The sequence below is a fragment of the Branchiostoma floridae genome, chromosome 2 (assembly GCF_000003815.2).
Source record: "Branchiostoma floridae strain S238N-H82 chromosome 2, Bfl_VNyyK, whole genome shotgun sequence".
Taxonomy (NCBI): domain Eukaryota; kingdom Metazoa; phylum Chordata; class Leptocardii; order Amphioxiformes; family Branchiostomatidae; genus Branchiostoma; species Branchiostoma floridae.
The window spans coordinates 22569283-22581598 of NC_049980.1; the positions used below are offsets into that span (position 1 = coordinate 22569283).

A 12316-nucleotide genomic window follows, 5' to 3' on the forward strand; every position below is an offset into this window, starting at 1 on the left:
CCCAGTGCCTTTGAGCCCGGTTTGCGATGGATTTCAAGAAGTTGCACTTCTCACAAAATACCACCACTTAATGGTTTCAAGTGAAGCTTGACAACGTTTCTAGGACGTCAGTTCCGACCACTTCAAAATTCCATGTGCCTTTGAGGTCACCCAGAGCTACTATCGCCGTAGACTTGGCATAGTTCAAATGACGGAAAGAGGCGCTTCAGGGTGGATGGCACTCTGTGGACGTCTGAAGCAACGGATTTCAGATCTTCCATTCTGTCGTGACTGTCATATGAGGGGGAGGGCCATTACTAGAAGCTTGAGAGGTTTCCAAAGTCGTCTGGCAGTCTCCATTGTTTTATTCCGCGATCGGCCAACCTCAATTAGTTTGTAACCCGATATTTTTGGCACACGCTACAAAAACGCTTTTGTCTTACGCCCAACTCCTCCCTGTAAAAATGTACCCTGCTACTGAAACAACACGGAGACTTGCTGCTTCATGAGCCGATAACACTCATTCTCATTGAAATGTCCAAAATGGCATTTTTTTGGTCATTTTTTGTTGAAAGCATCAATGGTAACGTTTGTTACAGTCATTTCTGTACAACATTTTGTAAGCAAGGTGGGATACAAATGGCAGTCAATGATCCTTTTTTGTTTCTTTAGAAAACCAGAAAAACTGTAAAGCGTCACAAAAACGGCAATTTCTAGTCTTGTACGTGGATAATATAACCGTGGCAACCATCGTACTCGTGGTGGTAGCGTTTGTTACCGAAATCGGCGACAGGCATAAACCTCCTCACACAGCCTCCAACATCAGTGATAATAGCGATCTGACGTGATCGGACAGAGGGCCTGGGTAGCTGGTTTTATTTGCCGTACAATCATTTTGGGAACTGAATTGTTCCATTTTTGGCTAGTATTTGAATTCTTGTCAGGCGACAGCCATTTTTAGGGTTGAAATCCCACCCGAGGCTATGATAGTCTTCCAAGCCATCAACCAATATGAATGTTGTGGTGCATCTTTTGTAAAACATGACAGGGGTTGTGGAAAACCAAAGGGACAAGTCATGCTGTCTATAATTTGCTCAATATCAAGGCGTAAAGTCAGGCGACAGCATTTTCTACATTTCAATGAGAAGGAGCCTATAGTGTACGTGTACGATCGAGCGAACAAATCGGAATGTACACCGAGGCTTAAGATAGTCAAGTAAGACTGATACGTTGTGTGTATCATAAGTAAAAAAAAAACTATTGTTCCCACAATAGCGCCTGCACATATCAGGTATGGTGCTGCTTTTACATATTCACCACAGCTTCTTATCCACTTGTTTCAGCAGACACCTGGACAGGGTCATACCTCTTTTTCTACCCTTTCATTCCTCAAAAGAGGTTACGTTTGTGGTCTTCCTGTGGTTCGCTAATACACGTGTGGGCGGGGAACACGGGCTTCATCCTGAATGTTACCTGATTGGAATGAAATTGAGGCGGACTCGAGCAGCTACCAAGGGCCCAATCAACCTTTCCTTTCAGCCTCAATTTGACAATTTTAAAAGGACATGTACATTGAAATTCGGGGCGGGGACATGAGAAGCACGACTTAAAGGGAAAAAAACTGTAAATCGCGAAATATTTGCGGAGGTTTCATGTGTGTCATTCGTTCGTTCAGACCCCCGTAGCGTCTGCAGCAGAAAGGGCAACAAGTTTCCCGGGGCTTGAATCGGTGCCTCCCAATTACATATCAGGAAAACAGGAGCCTAATTGTGTTGAGCCCTGCTACGTTATACTAGTGACATCCCTCCATAGCGCCATTACAGTTGGTGAAACGGTGAGCTTAAACAGTTCCTTTCGTTTGCAACTGCAAAATCAAGTCCCAGCATCTTACATATCACTTTACAGTATTCAGTGTCGAGAAAGTCACGTTTAAGTACGTACACGCCCCCACCAGTTCCTTTCGTCTGCAACTGCAAAATAAAGCGCCAGCAAACTTCAAATCACTTTACAGCATTCAGTAAGTCTAGAAAGTCACGTTCAAGTACACGTTGAGATCCACAACCTTGTTTATTCTATAACTCGTACCTTGACCATAAGAATTTAAGTACGTTGACAACTTCCATCAAAATATCACCCTGAATCACAATGATCTGAGTGTCGTTTTACACATATCCACAACTTGTTGTTTCATTTACAGAGCAAGCAACACAGCAAAACTAAGTTCTTGTACAGAACTCTTTTTCATACAGATGCCTACCCAGTTAAGTACGGTGTTCTTCAGCGTTTCTCAGCACGAGGTACTTTCTTGGTTCACTGCTCATGTAACATGTGCACTTATTGCTCAACATCTCTAATGTAAATTCTCAAAGTGATTCTGACAACTCAGCAGCAGTGCATCTATATGCTACCCCAAAATTGGTATTGTATTATTGAAACATTTTCCTGTCCTGTCCAAAATATTCTAATGTGCAACATCTGTAATGCATTGTCTGTCACTCAGTCTTTAGAAACTACATCAAAATTTGCTTATTCAATCGTGTTGGATAAGCATTTGACAAGATAAACTACCAGTTCCACAAGGCTACTTGCATTATATTTGCTGTCACCACATATATTCCAGGATCAAAGAAAGCTGAACTGTCAGATGGATATGTGTGTGTGTGTTTTGTGCATCAAATTCTCTTTCAAACTGTGTATCTTTTCAAAGACTTGCTCTTTTTAACATTTTCTATATCCTTACACAATCATTCATGGTCCTTTTCTAGTGCACCAGCATTATTTCCATTGACTAAGGCACTTGTGTGAAGAAGAAGAAGAAAGCAAGCTTCACAGAAGCCAAAAGCTCTATAACAACCTAAGCTGAGGATTTGAAGTATAGTCTCCCTGACTGGTGTTATAAGTCTTGAACCTTTCAGAAAATAAAGACCTTCTGAAGTTAAGTCTGCAGTGTTTCTGTCTTCTTTGGTTGAGGTCTTATCACTAGTTGCTAAAGATTGTGTTGAGGCGAAACTTCTGCAGAATCGCTGTTCTCATTTTGCTGCCAGCTGCTTGATCTCCTCATCTGTGGTGGCCTCTGTCTTCTGTTTGAGCATGTCGTCGCCGGCTGTGACGCCCCAGTTGTCTGGTTTGGAGCAGGAGGGGCAGAAGGGACGCCCGCTGGCTGGCTTCATGTTCTCCCAGTACTCACGACGGGCCCTGAGGACAGGAACAATAAAACAATCTCTTAGTGTGTTACCAAATAAAAAAGACAACAAAATCTTTTCTTAAAAAGCGATTTGTAAGTTTCTCTTTTATTTAATCTTAAAATTCAAGAAGTTAACTACAAATTGGAGTGCTGCTCTTGGAAATTTGTGCTTTTAATTGATCCTCTATTTTCATTTTTGTATGGCCATTGAAAAGCTTAAAGCCCACTGAATCTTTGTAATCTAACTCAGGAACTTTAATAGGTCATCCAAAAACCCTGTGAAAGGCTGTTTCACATGACAATTTTACCTGGCGCGGACCCATGGCTTTGTGTGCAGACGCAGGCCCTGTCCCCACATGTCGTGCTTCTGGCAACCCTCTGGCATGAAGCCTCCCCTCTCCTTGCTGAGCTCCTCGCTTATGGCCCTGATGTGGTACGGCTCGAATCCGCAGCAGCCACCGATGTACCGGATCCCGATCTCGTATGCCTCACGAGCAAACTTCATGATCTCCCAGCGGCTGCACACACGTGGCTCCAGCGCTGTTAGGACAGACAGTAGCACATCAGAGACTTACAGGTTGCAATCAATCACATCAGATCTGTCATTTAATTAGTGTTTTCTACAGAGAGGATGTTTTTCTTAAAGAAAAGAGAAGCAGCTGTACCATAATGTAATCTGCCAACAGATATACAGTTCTAGATGCATTGCTAATAATGTGTTGATATAGGCTATATGCCATTGTGCCTGAAATAAATAACTAATAACTGACAAATAGTAAGAACTAACATTATAAGGGTATTCTGACCCCAAGGGATTGAAGTATTTTTCTTGTCTGTTGCTTTGTGTTTCAATCATATACACAATGTGGCATTACTGCTGCAATTTATGTGGTCTTATCAAAGCAGTATGGGTAAGGGGGTGAAGGCTGTCATTTCTAAGTGCCTTCTTCATAAGACAAGATTTCTTACTGGTGAAGTGTGAGCTTACCGAAGGGGAACTCTGGCAGGTCGATGAAGCCCTGTTTGCCAGCATCGGGGGTCATGTAGGCAAGGGGCTGCACCATCAGGTAGGGATGGAGGTCAGCCTTGTCCAGTGCTGCCTTCATCTTCTTCATACCCTCCAGGCACACAAAAGGGTCAAAGTGGCAGTTGATGCCCACTATGTCCGCTCCTGGAGTCAAAGTCATCAGTCGTGTCAATACTATAGAGGGAGCAAGGGTGCTGCACTCCCATCCCTTGACCATGCCTACCTTACCCTGGGGAGTAGACTTTCTGACAAGCATAGAATTCTGATTGACCAGGATGCTACTAAGCCATGTGGCCTATCTGAAAGCAATTCTGCCCATCCTTTAAATACCACATTGACCACAAAACCCCTGCAGTAGCTTGTGAGGATGCTACTTAGGTCATGGGCATGGCCATAAGATAAAGATTCTGCACTAGCTCCAGTTAGAAAGGAAGATTTTTTTTACCCATACAACAGTAGTTTTAATCTGGCATCTCATATAGATAAAAGTTCAAATAAAGCAACATGCAGCCAATCTCTAATCTAATTGGTCAAACCAATAGAGGCTGTCATTGGTTTAACTGCTAATTTCGATAACAGTCAGGCTATGGCCAGTCTATAGCTATTTGAAGCAAGTTTAAATGACTATTCTGATGACACCCACCAGCCTTGGCCATACGGACAGCACACTCCCCAGCAGACACCCCGTGCATGTCTCCCTCCGGCCCGATGCACATGTTGGCTGCCACTGGCTTCCCAGTCTCCTTCAGCACCTCGATGGCCCACTCTACTTCTTCTACATGCTCATAGTACTGAAATGGTACAGCATTTATGTTGCAAATCCTGTAGGTATGAGTCTAAAATGTCACAGAATTACACATAGCAAGGGTACACTCGCTCAAATTACTGGAACTGCAGAGTTTATTAATGCACTTAAGTGTTATACCTTTGTGCAGAAATGTGACATACATGTACTTTGCACAAGGCACAAGTATGCATTTTGAAGCTACGTCTTACACACTTACGCAGAGCGAAACAGAGGTCATGAGAGCTGTACTTCAAGTAATGGTTCTGTGCTTACTTGTCACGTGCATGCATGGTACCATGTGCAAGTCAACAGATATTAATTCTTCCATTTGCCCAAAACACACCAGAGCATTTATGTGTCATCAGTCTCTGGCACTTAACTCTGTAAGTTGTGAGTGTCAGTGAATTTGTGTTCAAATGTCATCCAGTTTGCACGTGGCAGCAGTACGCATGTTGGAAAGGCTGATGCAAGCAGTCAAGGACTATTCTCATCAGTTGATTGACATTTGGGTGCCGTAGTCACTTCATACAGATGCAAAATTAACTGAAGAGCTTGTTATTAAGACTCTTCAACTACTTATGATGAATGAAGATCATGGATTACATGGATTGAAAAACACTTCAAAATTGGGAACGAGACTAACTTCAGGTCAGGTAAACCAAAAATTGTTTCACAGCAAGTTATTTCTGTTACAAAGTGATAAAATATTTGATGTATAGCTGTAATTCTAAGGGTCATTGCAAGAAAGCAGGGTGAACGAGCAGGTGGGTTGTGAGGGTTACTTCCATATAGTGTGGAGTTTTATAGAATTTTAAGTCAAAATATGGTTTTCTGAAGCTTTTTGAGTGGGGAAACTACTGTAGGCATGCCACAGTTCAAGTCAGCTACCTACCTCAGCAAGCAGGAAGTCAACATTATTGGCAACAAAAATCTGGATCTGCTTGCGAAATTCTGCCTGGACAGCCTCCTTCCCCTTGCCACTGAGGTAGGTCGGGGTCTGTGATATGCCGCCTGCAATAAGACATCCTCCCTCGTCCGCCACCTCCTTGGCCAGGTCACATGCCGCCTGGTTGATTTTGGACCCCTTTGGTGAAATAAAAGCAGACCAATGTCATGGTGCACATGTCCATCTTTTCTTTACTGTAACAGTCATGGTGTCTTAAGGTAGTTTTACGGGATGCCTGTATCTTAGACTAGAGTAATTCATGTTTGTATCTTAGACTAGAGTAATTCATGTTTAGTTTTCCTCTGTAACATATCTTATTAGCATGTGTGCATCATCTGCATTGTACACCTGAAGAAGTGTTATTACAAAAAACCTAACTCTCGCCTAGCTATTTTACACTGCCAGAAAACCATGTCAATTTCCCTGTATTGAATTTAATGACTACTGTGTGGTCCTGACAGCTTTACACAAGACATTTATAATCATTTACACCATCTAACAACATACTGTGTGAGTCTTGTAACCAATCACACCATCTACCAACATACTGTGTGAGTCTTGTTGTAACCAATCACACCATCTACCAACATACTGTGTGAGTCTTGTTGTAACCATTCACACCATCTACCAACATACTGTGTGAGTCTTGTAACCAATCACACCATCTACCAACATACTGTGTGAGTCTTGTTGTAACCATTCACACCATCTACCAACATACTGTGTGAGTATTGTTGTAACCATTCACACCATCTACCAACATACTGTGTGAGTCTTGTAACCAATCACACCATCTACCAACATACTGTGTGAGTCTTGTTGGCGGTGTTGCCACGGTTCTCCAGCTTGTCGTCACTGGCGTAGAAGGTGAACGTCTGACAGACGTCCGCGCCAGCACGCACAAACTCGCGGTGCAGCTGGCGAACTGTCAACACAACAGAGAAGAAAATGTTCAAGCATCCATCTACACAGCATTGTGAACCACACTCCAAGTTCCGGCTTGACAAACATAGGGCTTACAAGTCCTGATAAGATGATCTATATGTAGTTAAGACTTGCAGCTAACTTGCCCCAGAGTTTGACTTACTTACCCAAACTGCCGAATATGTCACAACTCCCCCTTTTCCTGAGAAGAGATCTTTGATGTTATAGTGCTAAGTAACCACTTTGTGCAAAGATACTTAAGATATATGTATGAGCGTCAGTCTACGTCGTCTTTGCTGTAAGAGAGTAGAAAGTCCTGGTGAAACAGAGGAGCTATGTTGTGTATATCTTATGCCGTTACCTGAACACACTACCTCCAACAAGAGGGTTTTTACCCTGCTGTGCTCATGGTTCGGGCAGACGGCTAAGAAACTACAGCCGCCATTCTGCCAGAGGCTTTGAAAAGGTTATCCAATCAACAATCCGAAAGTCAACACCCAATTTTCAAAAGGAGAATCACGTATAACTTCCTCTTATTCTCAAAACACTGCAAGTTGAGAAAGTTTCACTTGCCATCCCTGTTCCATGTTAGTTACTACAAGGGAGGGATAGAGCCCTTCACCCTGTATTCCCATCAAGTATCCCTTGATTGGTGACCCAGTAAGTCTCTTCAACTTGGAGTCTCTTCTTAACCGTGTCTCCACTTGCCCTGGTCAGTGCTTGATGTGCTTTTTGCTGAAAAAACAAGCAGAGGAAATTTTTGTCTTGAATGCAGGCCTCTTGATGTTCTGGGTAGTCTCGAAACACTGGTGTTGAAAGCCCTCATCCCTCAGTCTCCCTTGACTGCTGCTGTAGCTTTACTTCTGGAAAAAACCCTGACAAGCCAACACACCAAACTCATCATGAAAGGACAAAAAAATAGAGAAAAAAAGAGAACATTATGTCAAGAATACCTATTGTACTTCTCATTTCAAGACTTTCGTTATCAAAGTCACTAACCTAATAACACTGCATAGTGTCTGCATATGGGCATATACAATATAAATTGTAAAACCTTAGCATTATCACTGCATACATTTGTATAAGATATGCCTTAATACATCTGATTCAGTATTATCACCTTGAAGCCTTCATACTAAGGCGCAAAAGCATGCATTGTTAGGAAAGGTTCAAGTTCAACTCTACAAATCTGAGAATTGAATCCTGACTTCCTGTCACGTTAGCGGTTGAAGATTTCTTAGGGAACGTTTTAAGTCGTCAGTCCCGCGTTCAAAAGAAATGCCACACCTTCAGCACTCTTCTCAATAATCTTTATACAAGCAAATGTTCATTTTGGCATGCTACAAGCTGGAAAACCAAGCAGTTACCCAAATCTGGGCCGCATAACCCAAACCTACCACATCACATCACATCACACACGGATGTTCTGTATCAAGTACATGCAGTATTTTTCTAGGTCAGACTCAGAGTCAATCAGTGCCAACAGTACACTACAGAGGCAAAGATATGGAATGTTTCTATTTCATTTCACCAGAGTCATGCAAAAACACTGGTCTGATGTGTGACTTACCGGCCTCAGGGTGCTCGACTGTTGCCTCTGGGGTCCATGGTCCTGCCTTCACATAACCACGCTTCTCCAGGGCAAAGACAAACCCACCGTCCCCCACCACAACTCCATCCCTCAACCTCTCCAGAACACCCTTCTTTTCTCCATTCACCTGGGAAGAGTCAGAGAGAAGTCATTGGAACCATGTTTTAGCAAGGTAACCATACCCATACTTTTCTGGTTCATGCACATCAGGGTTCTAGCCAGGATTTTATTTTAGCATAGTGGGAATGGCATGGTTGCAAAGCGACTAATCAGGAGATTGGTGTGGAAGGGGGGGTCTTGGTCCTTCCACAGTGAGATTTGAAGATGTAGAGTTAAAAGTTAGGATTTTGGGGTCAGTTTTGAGTGGCATATCATCAATTTTCATTGTTCAGACATTTATTAGTCATTGTTGAACAAGCAAATGACAGCAAAGCACCACTACACTAGTTAAAAATTAGCGTAGTGGTCCTTATTTTAGCGTAGGGGTCACAAATTTTAGCGTAGTGGCCCACTACGCTAAAATGCACTAGCTAGAACCCTGCACATCATACAATTCAAAGGTACCATGCCTACAGTTTGTAGCTGGCAAATTTCCTCTTGTTGACATTTTCTTCCTGCTATGATCTCAAAATTTTCATATTGTAATTTGGAAATTACAGCCCAATACGGGTGAAGATTTTCAATAGGATCCAGGAGGGCTACATATTTATGGTACACAAGGTGTGCACCAATATCTGATTAATGATATAGCTGAAAAAAAACAACAACAACTTTATTTCTGATGATAGCAGTCCTCAGATGTGTGCCCTGATGCCACCTTGCAACTGTTCTGAAAACTGCAGCTGCTCATTTTCAATCCAGAAAAAGAATATTTATATAGTCCAGACAAAAAGTGAGCTTTTGTTTGGGAATAGAACATAATCAGTACTATCCGATGCCAATACTACCTAGGCACTTAGTCTTAACCTCAATATTGTAAGTATTGTTCACTGGTATGGTATTTGAAATACTGTAAACAGTTTTAAGTTGGTTTGGATTTAATTTGGAGGAACTTAGCCAGGAAGGGAAAAAATGTGTTTCTAATGTAATGTCCATGTCTAAAACAATAGTAGTGCTACAGTCACATAATGGAAACAATTTTGAGGGGGGTTTAAGTTTGTGGCATATATCATATGTCATTGTGAAGAGAACATAAAGGCTTATTAAACACAGTGCAGTAGTAGTCTGTAACATGACCCTGCACCAATTTGCTGTCACTGCACAATTGTATTTGTTCCATTGTTCTGCCACCCTGGAACAAACAAGTCTTTATCTTTCATTGCAAACAATGCTCTGGACAGAACTGGTCTAATCTGGTTCCTTTGAAAGGCTGCTTCACTCAGCAATTTTGCACAGTAAAGTGGTATCCAAATACAATTAGCCAGCAGAAAGCATCATGGGACTTCAATAAGCCATGGATATATGATATCCTATTCTTTTGCATCATCCAAGACTTGGCTATTTGTGTAAAACACAGTTCTTACATAATGTTCCACATAAGTGAGCAGACAAGACCTTGGGCAAAAAGTTCTTACAATTAGTTACATAATGCTCCTCCACATGAGTGAGCAGAGAAGACCTTTGACAAAAAAAAAAAAAGAGAGAGAAGACAGTAACGCCCATTTCAGAGTATGGCCTTTGAATCTACCCATTGATGTACAAAATGCAATTCTATGCTCCACCTGTGACCAGAGAAGAGTTTTGACACACACAAAAAAGGAGACATCAATGCCCATCTCACAGTATTGCCTTTGAATTTACCTAATTGAATTTTCTTTCATATGCCATGATGTCTTCTCTGGTTGAAAAATGTGACTTGTTGGCTGATAGGACTTGCCACTAGAAATGGTGCTACCACATACCCATCACTTTGGATTGGGCCCGTGCAACCAAGGACGTTATAGCTATAGAAGTAACGTCCTCGGTGCAACCCTGTCCTTTTTTGTGGCACAGGTCAGAAATCTGGCTACATGCAGAGATCAACATCAAACTTGGACCCATAAAAAGACGGGACCGGGGTCACACAGTCCTGCCCAGCTTGTGTCACTTTTCCATTACTGCAAATGCATTTAAGTTTGCGGGGATTTAATTTCGTGGTAGCGGGAAAAAGGACTTTTTGAGGTGGTTTTAGGTTCGCAGTAACAACATAGACTGCAGTCTAATACTATAATAGAAAAATGTTCGCGGTGAAGTGGTCACCGCGACAACCGCAAACATTAATCCACCGCGAACATTTCTGCATTTACAGTATTGTGAAGAACACAGGTTCAAATCATGGTTTGAATGTGACAGACTTGTAGAGCTGACACCGGAGTATTTCTAGATGACAGAATTGGGAACATTACCATAATAGTTAATTAAGTTCGTTTTAAAAAAAGTCCCTAAATGGAGGCCAAAAACTCTGCTACTGTAAAGCTGTTTGCTTAATGTAACCCGAGTAGCATTGTGGCTGACTTGTTTACCATGTTCACTGAGCTGTGGATACCTTCCAAGCAGATGCTGGTTTTTGATAAGGCATTTTAATCTGGCTGGCTGGCGGACACAATAGGAAGCTAACTTTGCTCGAATAGTGGCAGCTGATAGCGCAACAAACAAAACATCCCCCTGAACCGGTCACAGCCGGTTCCCAAAGTAACACCAAACAGCCGATGACATCAAAAGTCAAGATAAATCAATAAAATGTACCTCTCCTTTTAAATTCCATTTCTTTATCAAAGCACATTTCAGACTATCAGATCTTATTCTTTCGACCTTCTAATATTTTTTTTCAAAATGTGTGCAAATCAACTCAAAGCCCTTTAGACTTTCTAGGGGTGTGATAGCCGGGGGGCAAGTTGTACTTGTAGAACAAGTCTTTTGTATGTAGTCTTAAATTATGTTAAAGACTGCGTGCAAAGGCCCGCGACTAGGGGTGTGACTGACAAAATCCAAAAGCAGAGGACAGCTTCAAGCCTTGGCTGTTAAACGCTCTCGACCCATTCGGTAATGGGGAAATATTGGTCAAGGGTAATGACAAATTTGATTTCCCGCCAAACTCGTCCAAAATCCGATGGCTCACCAAGCAAGAGAATATAACGTTACTCCGATTATTGCAGAGACATCAGAAAATGCAATCCAGGAGATGAGAGAAGTTTGCGTGATAATTCCGTCGGCAAACTCCCTCGGTGAAAACAAATTCAACGAACTTCAAAGCGATACGGTTCGGTCCGCGCGGCAAAACTATGCGAGCGAGGTAAAACCGAAAGAAAATATTCTGCCAACGCAAACAGAAAAGGCGGCATAACGTTGGTGGAATGCGTCAAAATTACTTATAAAAGTATGCAACAATAACTACCGTAATTAAACGGATGAAGCTTAAAATAACCAAAGAATGTAGCCATCTTCCCCCCAAATTCCCGCCGACAAACCGGCTCAAACTGGTGGCCCGCGCCGATCGGTAACGTTACTCCGGGTGCCCGGCACGGCTTCGGCCACTTTTGGGCGTACGGTCAAGTTCAAACCCCAAGTGAACAACACTACCACAAGCCCAACTTTACAATCTGACAGAAAATGGTACCTTAGACATTTTCTCGTAGTTGTGTGGATAAATAAGTGAAGTTGAATTGGTCCCGCAGGGCTCTACTTCTCCTTCGCAAGGCACCACGTCCTTCTCTCAGGAATGACGAAGTCGAAAACACAGCAATCTGACCTGAAGAGAGGAGCAAGGACACAATAACAACGTAATATATGCAAATTAGATATTGTCACCTCTGATTGGCTGTTGGCGAGACACCGCCCACATTCCGACGTCACACCGCGGGAAAAAAATAGCAGCTTGGTCTTCTGTCTGTTAGTTTTAC

The 12316-nt window shown here is 42.4% G+C and overlaps 1 protein-coding gene across 3 annotated transcripts; it reads right to left on the bottom strand.

Moving 5' to 3' along the window:
• Nucleotides 1-2027: 2027 nt before the first annotated feature.
• Nucleotides 2028-12190, bottom strand: LOC118409375 (betaine--homocysteine S-methyltransferase 1-like). Of its 3 annotated transcripts, XM_035810359.1 has the most exons (8): nt 12034-12190; nt 8418-8565; nt 6730-6848; nt 5870-6061; nt 4834-4981; nt 4152-4334; nt 3472-3703; nt 2028-3174 (listed from the first exon to the last, which is right to left on the bottom strand). In XM_035810359.1, exons 1-8 carry the CDS (start codon nt 12040-12042, stop codon nt 3009-3011), a joined length of 1197 nt encoding a protein of 398 aa, XP_035666252.1. In that variant the 5' UTR covers nt 12043-12190; the 3' UTR covers nt 2028-3008. The 3 variants fall into 3 exon arrangements, with proteins under 3 accessions (XP_035666252.1, XP_035666254.1, XP_035666255.1); XM_035810361.1 differs by lacking the exons at nt 6730-6848; nt 8418-8565; nt 12034-12190 and adding an exon at nt 6472-6528; XM_035810362.1 differs by lacking the exons at nt 6730-6848; nt 8418-8565; nt 12034-12190 and adding an exon at nt 6431-6481.
• Nucleotides 12191-12316: the final 126 nt, after the last annotated feature.